This window comes from Neophocaena asiaeorientalis, unplaced genomic scaffold, assembly GCF_003031525.2.
Source record: "Neophocaena asiaeorientalis asiaeorientalis breed wild unplaced genomic scaffold, Neophocaena_asiaeorientalis_V1.1 scaffold684, whole genome shotgun sequence".
Lineage (NCBI taxonomy): Eukaryota > Metazoa > Chordata > Mammalia > Artiodactyla > Phocoenidae > Neophocaena > Neophocaena asiaeorientalis.
The window spans coordinates 2,678,984-2,693,196 of NW_020174048.1; the positions used below are offsets into that span (position 1 = coordinate 2,678,984).

Consider the following 14,213-nt stretch of genomic DNA (forward strand, 5'->3'; position numbering starts at 1 on the left):
AGCTTATTGTACAGTAGCTTACTTACAGGGATAAAAGCAAGTAATTGCTGCTACAAGCAACACTGCAGATGAGTATCAGAGACGTAATGGTGATGAAAGATGACAGACACAAACAAGAATATACCGGATGATTCCTTTTATACAAAATTAAAAGAAATTCAAAACTAATCCATAAGCGTATATGCCAGAAACTTTTGTAATGATTACAGTAAACTGGGGAAGGAGCTTCTTACCCTCCTTTTCTTTATGAAGCTGCTGGTTACATAGGTGTGGTCACCAAATAAAAACTCAGGAAGCAGTACTTTAATGAGCTGTGCATTATTCTCTTTATATGTCAGAATGCATGACAGCATTCACTTAAAAGAAGGATTGGCCAGTATTTTATAGCCAAGTAAAGGAGGAAGGAAATAAAAGTGAAATAATTGAACCAAAGGGGAACCTTATTAGTGAAGTATCTGAAAATTAGTCTTAAATTCCAGAGAAGAAAAATGAAGATAGAAAGTAGATTGAGGAAGAATTGAGAAATCTGTTAATTAAGAAAGATGAGGAACATTAAAATAGAATAAAATTACCCTAAAATGCATTTTATATGGAGATACAATTTTGGGGGGGGCCTAAATATTGAAGGAATTCGGGACTATCTGAAAATATATTTTGTGATAAAAATAGTTTATAAAACTATTACTTGAATGTTAAAAACGTTATTTATTCTGTGCACTTCCTGGTGAGTGAATATCACATTACCTGCAATTCACTTTCTGTTTGATGGTTCGGGAACTTCCTACTCCTACAGACTGGAGGGAAACTTCCCAATCTGATATCCAGATGGGATGCTATACACTCAGTTAAAAGAGCAGCTTGTTCCGAAAGATCATCTTATATAACAAATCAGACTATAGCAAAAAGAGATGAAAACCCTGGTTAAACAGTTAATTCAGCTGAAATGTTTTCTCTTGGGCGCTGATGGGCCCAGATAGCAGCAGCAGAGGTGGTATGCTGTCTGCATTTTGAAGGTAGGGCTGACGAGATTGGCAGGAAAATCGCATGTGGGGTATGTAAGAAAAAGAAGCACCAATACTCTTCCAGTCATTTTGGCCTGAAAACTGAAAGAAAGAGGTTGTCATTAACGGAGATGGGAGGGGCATGTTGGGATCGGACAACCAAATTGGAATATTTTAATGTTGAAACATCTACTAAACTAGTGCTTTTGTATTTGTGGGGAGGGAACACTTTTATTTCCAATTCATTGTGGACTAATACTTCCGCAAAACATAATAAAAAATGAAATTGAAAAAGACAAAGACATACAAAAAGCAAGGCTTGATTCTTATGAGATTCAACAGAAAGAAATTAAACCATTAAATTGCTATAAGAGTTTCTAAAAGCTTACTCTGAGGGCAGACTGGTAATAAGAAGTTCACATATCCAGTGGTCCAGAGAATACACTGTGAGAATCACCTATTACTATTCAATCAATAACGTTTAAATTGCTTGTCTATCCATTAAAGGCAAATTCAAATGCCGTAACTTGGAGCACTCATTACAAAATTGATCCTAGGTAGTTCAGCTGTTCAATATTTCAGGTGTACAGAAGAGGAAATCATGCCTCACATAGTGAAAAGTTTATATCCTCAAAAAGAAAACCACAGGCCCAAAATAGAGTCCCATATGCTAGGCCAGGCTAACCGACAGGGGCGTAATACCTAACCTAACTGAAGCTGCCACCTCCTCATTCAATAAAGCCAATTAGATCACTAAAATTTACTCAGTTGAATTTTGTTTTTTAACAGTATTTTATATGAACTTTAGCAAAGCAGGGAACCCTAATTCTGATTATCCAGGTAGAGAGAGAAACCCAGTAGAGTTAGCAAAGAGAGTCTACGAAGGTGGTCTCTCTGTGTGGGGTTTGCGACATGACTCGGATAAACAGGTGGGAAGTAGTTGTCATTTCAGATGAGGAAGTGCAAGACCAGCAGGGGTCCTGTTCCCCCTGAGCTCAGAGTCTGGCATGGCAGCAAGACGCTAGTCAAACCACCACCGAGGTTTATAATCACAAGAGGTGAGAAGTGTGCTACAGAAAGATGGTCCACAGTGACTTAATCTGGAAGTTCTGGGAAGGTTTACTTGAAGACTGAAGAAGTATTGAGTGGGAGTTTATACAACTGTGTACTATGTGGAGGTAGAAAGAGAACTTTATGGAAAAAAAGACAGTCTATGGGGAATCCCTGGCAGTGACCAGTGACTAGGAATCATCAATGATAGTGTTTAGGGACCAGATCGTGCATACGGCTTGTGGCTGTCCTTGCAAGAAAAATGACAAGCCTCAGAAAAGTTTTAAGACTGGGAGTTTCGAGACTGCATTTGTTCTTTACGAAAATGACTCTGGTTCATTATGAAGTTTCCTCTAGAAAGTCAGGAGGCTATTGGAGAAAAGATGATGAGGATGGTGCCTGCTGGGATGCAGAGTAGTAGATCTTGGGAGATAAAAAGCCACTTGAAAAGCATGAAAGAAATAAGAGAAATCGAAACTATTCAAGCAGCGGTCTGCGGATAATGTGATTAAGAAGTTAAAACGAAGAAGAATCAACACAATGCTGGAAAAGGAGAGACAAGAGAACAAAAACAACACAAAAGCAACAGGGCAGTAACAGACCAAACTAATCAGGCTTCACCACTTTCTGCTGATGACTCCATCCCATTAATTTCGACAGAAGTATTTAAGTTTAAGTGTATTTACAGTGGCGGGCAATTTATCCCATCATTAAGACACTGCATTGAATGTTCATGGGTTAATCAGCACCTGACAATTTATTACTTGTAAAGAAATCTCTGATTCACATTTACATGAAAATTACGTCATCAGTTTCTCAGCAGAGTAGGAAAAATAACGGGTGTTATCAAAAAGGGATAGCACACATATGCATAGTCAGATGTCTCTATAGACATTCTGATTGAATTGCTCTGAGATGAATTTAACAAAATCAATGAGAGAGAGAGACATTGAGAGTGCATAGTGTCAAAACTGATATACGTATTGGAAGAAATAACACGTATAAACCAGAAGAGAACCACAGCAAATCAATTCTCCGTGCTGTTTGCCATCTAAGTCATACATTTGTATGCTATTATCAGAGATGTGTATATAAATTATTTACTAGACAAAGACATTTCCTGAAAATTTAGAAGAACAACAGTTTTTCTTTCATGCAAATAGAGAAGCATCCCTCACGCACACTTAGCTTTTCCTCTTAGGCTTCGTTCTCCAGATCTAGGAGGCTGAGTTAAAGCAGATGAAAGAAACAGCATTTTTATAAGTGATCTGCAGATCCTGCTGGTTCTAGCAAGATCTTCTCCAGCAAACATGACGAGAGGAAAGTTGTCTACCCTCAGGGCTCCAACTTTCTCTTAACAACCCTGAAATGTGAATCTTTGCAGAAACTGCCTTCTAACTGAATCAGAAGAATTGACCCAAACTCTGAGAAATCCACCTTAAGCTTTCAGCATGACCAGAAGTAACAATGAGCCCCTTCCTTGTCGTATCTGCAGCACTGACAGGTGAAAATACGCAGCAAGACAAAAGCAGTGCGAAAGGCAATTTCAAGGGCACTTACATAGATCTGATTGTTCCCAAAGCGCTTCTGAATTTCGTAAAGCAGGCTGCTGTCGGTAAGCTGGCTGAGCGTTGCCAGGTCATCGTTCGGAGCGGGAGGTATCAGCTTGACCTGGGGGAAAAATAGGTAAGATCAATCCTAATTGCTTTCCAATCAACTGTCTTCACAGTTGTTTGTTCCATTTTCAATTACATGTCAAAAGTTTACAGACCACATGAATTCGAAACTGTTATTAAAAGATGAAATGGTTCACTTGTAAGGAACAAAAAATTCAACAGTCACAGAAATGTATTCAGGTGAGAATCTCTGTTCTATACCCACCAGCCAGGGCACACATTCATACACGCACCTACACACACAACCTGCATGTGACCCCACGTCCCTCCAATCATGAAGTCTGATTTAGACAGCTCTGAACTGTGCTGAGTCTTTTTTAAGACCAGCTGTTGAAAAGCTCACGTTTTTCAGTGTTTCCAAAGCTAAAGGAAAACTCCTATCACGAAACTGGAACGGGAGGAAAGCAGTGTGCCTGGACTTCAGTTTCTGAATACATGGAGGGAGGCACTGGAACTTAAAAGTAGCCTCTAGAATTCTGGCTTGTGAATCTTCTTCTGTTCTACATTACTCCTAAGTTTCAGGTAGTGTGAGATTAAGATGATTCTGTCAGAAAGAAAGACACTGCTTTCCTATTCCATTTTATATTGAGTGACAGAGTTGAAAAACTGGACAATATTTCCCCAAAAAAAGGTAAATCTGAAATATTTAAATTAAATAAAAATCTATTATTTACAAGTCAGAAATGGGCAACGTTTAGTTTTATTTATATAGACAAAGGTCTCTCGCAAGTTGGCATGTATTGAACTCCCAAAGCAATCACAAAAAGGAGAAAAACCAAGAGCAGGAATTTTTTTTCCTTCGGAAGGAATGATTTGCGCTAAGATAATAAAATTCCTAGTATATCCACAGCTCTCGGGAGCTCAAGGCAAATTTCTGCATGCACGTTAAAAAAAAAAGCAGGAGATCGCACTAACAGAAGTTTCATGTTTGTTCCAACACGGCTAAAAGTGCTATTGCGGCATATCTTTGGAATTCTTGAGGGTTTTCATCTCCAGTCACAGCTGCTACACGGGTTAGAGAAAGTACCACTAGGCTGACAGTAAAAATGTGAAGACTTCCCAGCCTGCTTGTAGTAACCAAACGTGAAAATACAGTGTTAGGGTAGATCAAGGGAAGAATTCCTTGTAGTTAGCATAACAGATTCCAAAATGATCAGGAATGAAGCTTTGATAATCAGTCTTAAGCAAGGGGCACATTCTTTCTAAAGATTCCTAAAGCACTGTGACAGCTGATAATATGTCTGTGAATATTTTTATGTTAGAGTTGTAGACTCAGTTGTGTATGCTACCAGTGTCGCCCAAACAATTATGACAACAGTCAAAACAGAGACGGGATAAATATGTAAAAAACAAAAACAAAAACAAAACTTAACATCTTCGCTAGGATTGATCATTATGGTTCTTATGAAGATATACAAATATCCATATATATACATACATTTCTCTCTATATATGTATACATTTCCAAAAATAGAAATCTGAAACACAAAACAGACATAATTCAGAATAGAAAGTCAGGAAGAAATTAGAGAAACACTTTGAGAAATGTTTCAAGACCCAAAAGGAATTTACACCTTGGAAATACTCTGAATTCACTGATTCCTCGTCTCCACTTGCCAACACCACTTTCAGTGCTGTCAAATTTCCTGTTTGGTTCTGTTGTGTTTGGTTGTGTTTTCTCTCTCTAGGACATAAGTAGTATATGTCCAGGAACCAGAAATTCAGTGGGCAGACAGAAGGTCTGACAACTGGGATAAGAGCAAGAAGATTCTGGGGAAAGGCTGTCTGCAGGAAAGAAAGAAGTAGGTATGAAAGAAGAGGAAGGAAGAAATTAGAAAAGAACGAGCTGACCGGGATGGTCCTACAGGGAAAGGGGTGATGATCTGACAAAATATTAAGCTTCCAGGGCTTCCCTGGTGGCGCAGTGGTTGAGAGTCCGCCTGCCGATGCAGGGGACACGGGTTCGTGCCCCGGTCCGGGAAGATCCCACATGCCGCGGAGCGGCTGGGCCCGTGAGCCATGGCCGCTGCGCCTGCGCGTCCGGAGCCTGTGCTCCTCAACGGGAGAGGCCACAACAGTGAGAGGCCCGCGTACCGCAAAAAAATATATATATGTTAAGCTTCCCAAAGCTGAAGCCCATCACCGTGCCTGCACAGCACCTTGTTCTTACCTGCTTTGCATTCTATGAGATGTTTCTTAGAGAGTGCAATATATCAGGTCCTTTGTTTGCTAAGAATTTACACTTTTGTGTACCTGGATGCTGGTATGTCCGAGGACTACAGAAAGAGAACCATCACCTATCGTCAAAATCCCTATATGCACATGCAGCCATGGAACACACACTTTCTCTCCTGTGCACAGAACTGTCACAGGGCAGCAGGGCTCTGGGAAATGAACCCGGAGCTTGCTGTCGTGTCTCCAAAGAGCACTGGATACAGCAGAAAAGAAACACTTGTGACTCTAGGCAATTTGTTTAACTTTCTTGAGTTTGAGTTTGATCGGTTTAAATACTCAATTTGAAACTTGAGAGTCAGTTAACTAGCAAAAGTGAATTATAACTTGCCCACAGTAGAATTTTGGGGATTAATGGGCAGAAGACATTAAACAGACATTTCTCCAAAGAAGACATACAGATGGCCAAGAAGCACATGAAAAGCTGCTCAACATCACTAATTATTAGAGAAATGCAAATCAAAACTACAATGAGTTATCAACTCTCAATGGTCAGAATGGCCATCATCAGAAAATCTAGAAACAACAAATGCTGGAGAGGGTGTGGAGAAAAGGGAACCCTCTTGCACTGTTGGTGGGAATGTAAATTGATGCAGCCACTATGGAGAACAGTATGGAGGTTCCTTAAAAAACTAAAAATAGAACTACCATAAGACCCAGCAATCCCACTACTGGCCATATACCCAGAGAAAACCATAATTCAAAAAGACACATGCACCCCAATGTTCACTGCAGCACTATTTACAATAGCCAGGACATGGAAGTAACCTAAATGCCCATCGACAGACGAAGGGATAAAGAAGATGTGGTACATATATACAATGGAATATCACTCAGCCATAAAAAGAAACGAAATTGGGTCATTTGTAGAGACATGGATGGATCTAGAGACTGTCATACAGAGTGAAGTAAGTCAGAAGGAGAAAAACAAATATTGTATATTAATGCCTATATGTGGAACCTAGAAAAGTGGTACAGATGAACCGGTTTGCAGGGCAGAAATAGAGACACAGATGTAGAGAACAAACATGGACACCAAGGAGGGAAAGCGTTGGGGGGCAGGTAGTGGTGGATGAATTGGGAGATTGGGATTGACATGTATACACTAATATGTATAAAATAGATAACTAATAAGAACCTGCTGTATAAAAAATAAATAAAATTCAAAAAAAGGTATTATAGGTGAAAGCATTTGTAAGCTCTGAAAGGATTATTTTATATTATTTTTTTAAAATAATCTATACTTACATTGAAAAAAAGAAAACCCAGTGTCGACTGGAATTACATGAATTAAGAGCAGATAAATTAGTGGATAGAGGATTCAACCACTGTGGCAAAACCTTACAGTCAATATAAATAACAGTAATAAAAACAATAAATATGTCTTGCTGAGTTTTTGTTTGTTCTTGGTAATTGTGCTCTCACCTTATAGCCTTAGTCTTTTGTCATCTTCAAAACAACCAAATAAGGTAAGTACTATGTTCCCATTTTACAGATGGGGCTTAGTGAGATTAAGGGGCTTCTAGAGTCACAGAGCTCCAGAAGCAGACCTGAGCCAGAGCAAATCTGCCTGACTCCATCCTCCTGTCTCTTTACTCCCAGGAAAACATGCCTTCGCTAAATGGAATAAAAATTTGACCTGAATTTTAAGCTGGAACCAAATTTAAATAAATATACTGTGAAAGGAAAGAATAGAGGGAGGAAGGGAAAGAAGAAGTTAAGCAGTTAGGAAATCAGTTAGGAATGGGCCGAAGACAGAACAAAAGGTGAAGAGAAGGAAGAATGTCGCACATTTTTAAGCATCTTAAGAAAAATTCTACATTCTCAGAGATATTATAAAGCGAATGTGGATTTTGGTGACTATCAGAACCAAAAAAAGTTTAAATCAAGTCCTGAATATTCATGTATGGAGTTACCGTTTGATAAGGCCTACATTTTCTAAAAATCTGAAAGGAGAGATGCTGTGGGTTTTGTTTCAACTTGAATTCTACACAATGAGTTTCTCTTTAAAATGTGAATGGGAACTTTATTGCTTTGACAAGGCTTTTGTAAAGCCCTCCTGTGAAGTGTGAGTGAGGACAGCCCTGCCGAGAATCCAAGCACCTCATGACCAAGAATGAATGATGCACACAGTGGGAGATGTGAGTGAATATTACACAGATAATATATGCTCATAAAACCTGAATACTAGCCTCTCCTTGTTTAATACCAGATCAACAGAACATGATTACAGCTGCTTTTAATGTCTAGGATACAATTATAAAGACCATACATTAAAAACTGAAAAGTCATTCAGCAAGGATTACACTTGACGTTATGCTGTGAATGTCCTCTCATTTTTTAAAAGATATTATTTTTTAGAGTTATTTTAGATTCACAGCAAAATTGAGAGGCAGGTACAGAAATTTCCCATATACCCCTGGCCCCACTCATGCATAGCCTTCCTGGCTTTCAACATCCCTCGCCAGGGTGGTACCTCTGTTACCACTGACGACCCTACACTGACACATCATCATCATCCAAACCCCACAGTTTACATCAGGGTCACTCTTGGTGTTGTACGTTCTATGGATTTGGACAGATGTATAATATCACGTATCTACCCCTACGGTGTCATACAGAGTAGTCTCACTGCCCTAAAAACTCCCTGTGCTCCACCTATTTATTCCCCTGCCCCGACCCCTGGTAACCTCTAATATTTTTACTATCTCCATGGTTTTGCCTTTTCCAGAATGTCAAATAATAGAATCATATAGTATGTAGCCTTTTCAGATTGGACCCTTTCACTTAATAATATGTATTTAAGTTTACAGAAAGTTCATAGGACCTTTAAAAAAAGTTAAGAAAAAGCTTTGCCTTAAATTTCACCTAACACTCAATTGCCTACCACTGTGGACTGAATTGTGTCCCCCCAAATTCATATGTTGAGGCTCTAAGCAGCTTGTGACACTGTTTGGAGATGGGGCCTTTAAGAAGTTATAAAGGTTGAATGAGGTCATAAGGGTGGGGCCCTGATCCTATAGGATTAGTGTCCTTATAAAAGACACCAGATAGGTTGTTTTTTCTCTCTGTCTACCATGTGAAGAGAAAGAAGCCACCTGCAAGCCAGGAAGAAGACATTCACCAGAAACTGAATCAGTCAGAGCCTTGATCTTAGACTTCCAGTCTCCAGAACTGTGAGAAAATAATCTCTATTGTTCAAGCCACCCAGTTTGTGGTATTTTGTTACGGCAGCCTGAGCTGATGAGTATACCTACTAAAATTTAAAAGTATTTGAAAATTACAAAAATAATTTGTTATTTGAAAATAACAAAAAATAATGAAATTTAAATTTTGAAAAGAGAATCTTTAGAAAACCTCAATAAATTGTCCTTAAAACATTCAAAATTAGACACAGTGAAACAAAACATTTTCAGGGATTACTGTGACATTCAGAAAATTACTCTGTCATTTATAAAACATGAAACATATAAAACTCATTTATTTCTGTGGGAATGATAGCAAAAAATACATTAATTTCTAAAGCTCCTCAAAGTGATCTCTGATCACCTGGACACTGAGGCACACAGGCACACACACACAAAACACCACCACAGTTGCTTTTAAGGATAAATGACTCAGTGACTGGTTTGTCCTTCTTGTTACGTAAAACGTTTGATATTTGTAAGAAACAGAAAACTACCTACATAAAAATCAAAATGATGACTAATGACATAAGCGGAAATATTCAGGAATTAACGTATTGGCTGAACTTCCGTTCCTGGTAAATCAAGACTATAAAATTCAAATCCTTGTAAAAACACATAGCAGTTAAGTTTGTTAATGGTCAGTATAATACCATAACAATTGATATATGGCAATTTCAAACCAATTATTAACATTTGCACTCATTAATTTTTATTTGAATTGAAATTAGTAGGTGTTTGTTTTTGAAAAGTTGGGACTTTAAGGCATGATGTAATAGGATGCAACACTAGCAGACCTGCAATAAGGGTGTAGTTACCTGATCAGGTTTGGTGGGGCCATTCACGGTGGTATTTTCGGGAGTACTGTCCTGAGATTGTCCCTTGCACAGACCTTTTGTTGCATCTTTGAACATAATGTCTTTTTCCAGCATACTGTCTTGCTTGGCAATTGGCAATGCCAGGGGGCTGCTGGAGGAAAAAAATCAATGCTATGATTAGTCTTCTAACATTGCCATATCAATCAAAAATTACCATGACCGGAGAGCTGATTATAGAAAGTTGTTTAATTCAGATAAGAAACAGTGTCAACACTGCAGGTAGAATCAATGAGAAATCTGTAAACTTTTCTATTAGCTCCAGATCTCGTTCAATTTCACCTTTAAAAGAAAAAATATATTCACTTCAACCTGAGAAGAAAATGTTTATGAATGGATATATGACTTAACAGACAAATCAATGAGCAATTGAAAAGCTAAGGTGGAAATGCATGATTGAACTAAACAAAATATTTAAATGTGAATGAATGCAAACAAGTGAAGGCAAAATTCTACAATTAAGTAAAATACTGTTCATACAGGATTTTAATGTTATAGAATCATGGACAATAGTTAAGAGTTTGTGAAGAAATGATAATAGGGGAATTAAAAACAAACGACGTGCTTAAGGACTGCAATGTTACAAACAGTAAGTTTTATTACTCCTTTACAGCTCAGGCTAGGCAAAAAAATAAAATAAAACCTACTTCATTTTTTGTTCTTCCGTAGACACTGTTGCCAAAAGAAAGGCAAGTTCATAAAAAATAAACACAATCCGAATGTTTAATTTGTATTGTAACACTTTAGTACAGTAAAATTTAAAAATGTACTTTCCTAAATGTGACCATAAAGCAGAAATACATACATATTTAATCAAGTGCAATATATAGAAACATAATTATTTCATGTATCTTACAATAGTAGTTGTGATTCTAATTAAAGCTTAATGCATTTTGTTGTTTTTTTAAAATTTCAGTTTTATGGAGGTATTTACAAATAGTAAAATTCACTCTGTAGATGTAGAGTTGCATGAGTTTTGTCTACATACACATAATTATATATAGTTGGTTATATATATGTATACACATTTGTGTAACCCACATAATCAGCAACACATAGAATTTTTGTCACTCCCGAATGGCTCTTTGTGCGTGCCCTTTGAAGTCAATTATTTCCCCTCACCCCCTGCCCCTTGTAACCATGGCTAATTATTTCTTTCACTATAGTTTTGCTTTTTCTAAAATGTCATGTGAAAGAAATCACAGAGCATGTAGCCTTTTGTTCCTGGCTTCCTTTACTTAACATGTTTTTAAGATTCATTCATGCTTCTGCATGTATCAAGTTTGTCATTGTTTATCACTGGGTAGTGTCTTCCTGTGGGATGCACTGCACTTTGGCTGCCCATTCACCAAACGTTTGGGTTTGTCCAGTTTTTGTCAATTGTGAATGGAGCTTCTATACACATTCACGCACAGGTGTTTGTGGTGACGTATGACATATGCTTTCATTTATCTTGGCTGTGTACCTAGGAGAGACTCCAAACTTTCCTCGGGGTCTGAACCATTCATTGGTGCTTCCCCCATGCGTGGGCTGGAGTCCTACTTGCTTCACATCCTTGACAGAACTTGTCTTTTTTGTTGTTTTTTTAATCCATTCCAGTGGGTGTGTTAGTGGCTTCTCCCTGTGGCTTTTATTTGCATTTCAGTGTGGTTATTGACACAAGAATCCCTTTTTGGTAAAGTGTAAGTTCAAATCTTTTTTTTTACTGGATTCTTTGGTGTCATATTATTGAGTTTATATATTTTAGATTCAAGTCCTTTATCAGATACACATGTGGCAAATATTTTCTCCCAGTATGTATCTTGTCTTTTTATTTTTTTAACAGTAAGTTTCAAGGAATATTTTTTCTCTTATGGTTTGTGCCTCTTGTATCTTATCTAAAAATTATTTCCCAAACCCAAGGTCAGTAGGGTTTTCTCCTAGGTTTTATTCCAGAAATGTTATAGTTTTATGCTTCACACTTAGGTCTACAATTCATTATGAGTGGCTTTTTTTATATGGCGCTGTATATGGGTCGAGTTTCATTATTTCTTCGTATTGCTGTCCAAATGTTCCAGCATCAGTTTTGAAAAGAACATCTGTCCCCATCCAATTACCTGGACACCTTTATTGAAAATCAACTGACCATATATGTGCAGGCCTACTTTAGGACACTCCATTGTATTCCACTGATATAATAGCCTATTCTTACACCAACATTACATTTTCTTGAGTAATGTGCTTTCAGAGTAAGAGTTGAAATCAGGCAATGTGAGTCCTCCAACTTTGTTTTCTTTTTCAAAATTATTGAGGCCATTTGAGGTTTAGCATTTTCGTATATATTTTAGAATCTATTTGTCAGTTTTTATAAAAATTTCTGGAATTTTGATTAGCCTTGTGTTCAAAATATAAGTTAATTTGGGGAGAGTTTACCTAATAACAATGCCAAATTTTGTCATCCATAAACACAGTATATTTCTCCATTTATTTTTTTTTTCTTCTCCATTTATTTTGATCTTCATTAACTTTCTCATCAGTTATTTTGTAGTTTTCAGCATTAAAATCTCGCAAATAATTTGTTAGATGTATTCTGATATATTGCATGTTTTATGCCACTACCAATGTATTTTTATTTCAATCTCTGGCTGTTAGTCTACAGGAATAAAAATGATTGTTTTAGATTAACCCTGATGGGGAAGAAGAGAATAATTTGAAGGACTTCCTTCAGGAACCACAAGCCTCATTCACTGCTCTGCAGCCCGTCTCTGTGCCACCTGCCAGCCGTGCTGGAGTCTAGGAAAATGGGAATAAAGACAGACTAACGAACGGGCTGAACTAGGTCCAGGTCTGAGGCAAAATCGGGAATAGCTGCAGAACACGTTTACAGAAACGTGAGGTCAGTTTACTTCCTCTGAACTCTGCATGACGATGTTTTGTAGTCAGTGACGGTATTTTCAAGTAGGCAACAGGGCTGGGGATCATATATTAAAAAGAGGCGGCATGGTATAGTAGAGCTGCAACAAGCATACATTTTTGAGTCAGAAAAGCTACGAAGTTTGATGCGTGGCTTGGCCACCTCGGGCTGGTTACATAACCATTCTGTAAAAGCCACTGAAAAACAGGCCTGGAGTGACAGGTTACCAACATAGCGCGCATCAAGGGCTTAGCTCAACGACCCTGGTAATAAGCAGGCAACAGTATTAGCTTAAGTTTCTGGGGATCTACTTACAAGCTAACAGGTCAGCCTATTACTCTTGTATGGACAGACGCAGAAGACGAGAGGTGCTGGGATAACAGACGTAGGACTTACTGCTCACGGCAGACAGAATCCACGCTGCCCGTGTGCACCAGTTCTCCTTGCCCCCCGTGCCATGGGGGGCGGGAGCGGGCAACACAGATGGACCCAAGTGGACGGCTACACTTCGTGCATCGTTGTCGTGTTGTAGGAGAGAGAACTGGGCAAGAAGCAAGAACTCTTTGGGCAAGCGGCACACTGTGCCCAGCGGACGAGAAGCCAGGGCCTCGGCGCTGCGGTCTCCTCCAGGCGTCCGGCAGCTGGCGTGACTAACTGCATGTGCCCTGCAGAGTGCCCAACTGGGCAAGAAGGTGGAGGCGGCTCACGGCCCACGGTGGGCGTCCCTCCCAATGCTATATTATTCATTTTAAAAATTCACTACAGGGCTTCCCTGGGGGCGCAGTGGTTGGGAGTCCGCCTGCCGATGCGGGGGACGCGGGTTCGTGCCCCGGTCCGGGAGGATCCCACGTGCCGCGGAGCGGCTGGGCCCGTGAGCCATGGCCACTGGGCCTGCGCGTCCGGAGCCTGTGCTCCGCAACGGGAGAGGCCACAACAGTGAGAGGCCCGCGTACCGCAAAAAAAAATAAATTAATTAATAATAAAAATAAATAAAAATTCACTATATAAAGGGAATGCTTAAAAATGCTCACATCCAGATCTGCTTGAACACCATCAAGTAATAAGGTCTTTACAACCTTCAAAGAGGCTGTATTTCTTCCCTGAGCAACACTGGAACAAGGCCTCTCGACTCGCCCTTCTACTCATCACACCTGGAGCTCCAGCAACATGCCTTGTGCCCCTTCGACGTGAGAGCCCTTCCGCTATTTGAAGACAGTTGCGGTTCTCTGATATTTACTATAATTTGAGTAAAACACTTGCAAATCACTTTAATAATTAGATGGCACTGAAGGTATGACCAT

General features: G+C 39.0%; 1 protein-coding gene across 1 annotated transcript in view; it reads right to left on the reverse strand.

Annotated features, from left to right (window-relative positions):
• MYO16 (myosin XVI) overlaps nucleotides 1–14,213 on the reverse strand; it is a 337,132-nt gene that overhangs the window by 202,019 nt on the left and 120,900 nt on the right. Inside the window, exons 9-10 of the mRNA XM_024754009.1 lie at nucleotides 9,963–10,113; nucleotides 3,612–3,722 (exon numbers count right to left, since the gene is read on the reverse strand). Coding sequence (XP_024609777.1) covers nucleotides 3,612–3,722; nucleotides 9,963–10,113 — 262 coding nt within the window. The remainder of the gene's footprint in view (nucleotides 1–3,611; nucleotides 3,723–9,962; nucleotides 10,114–14,213) is intronic.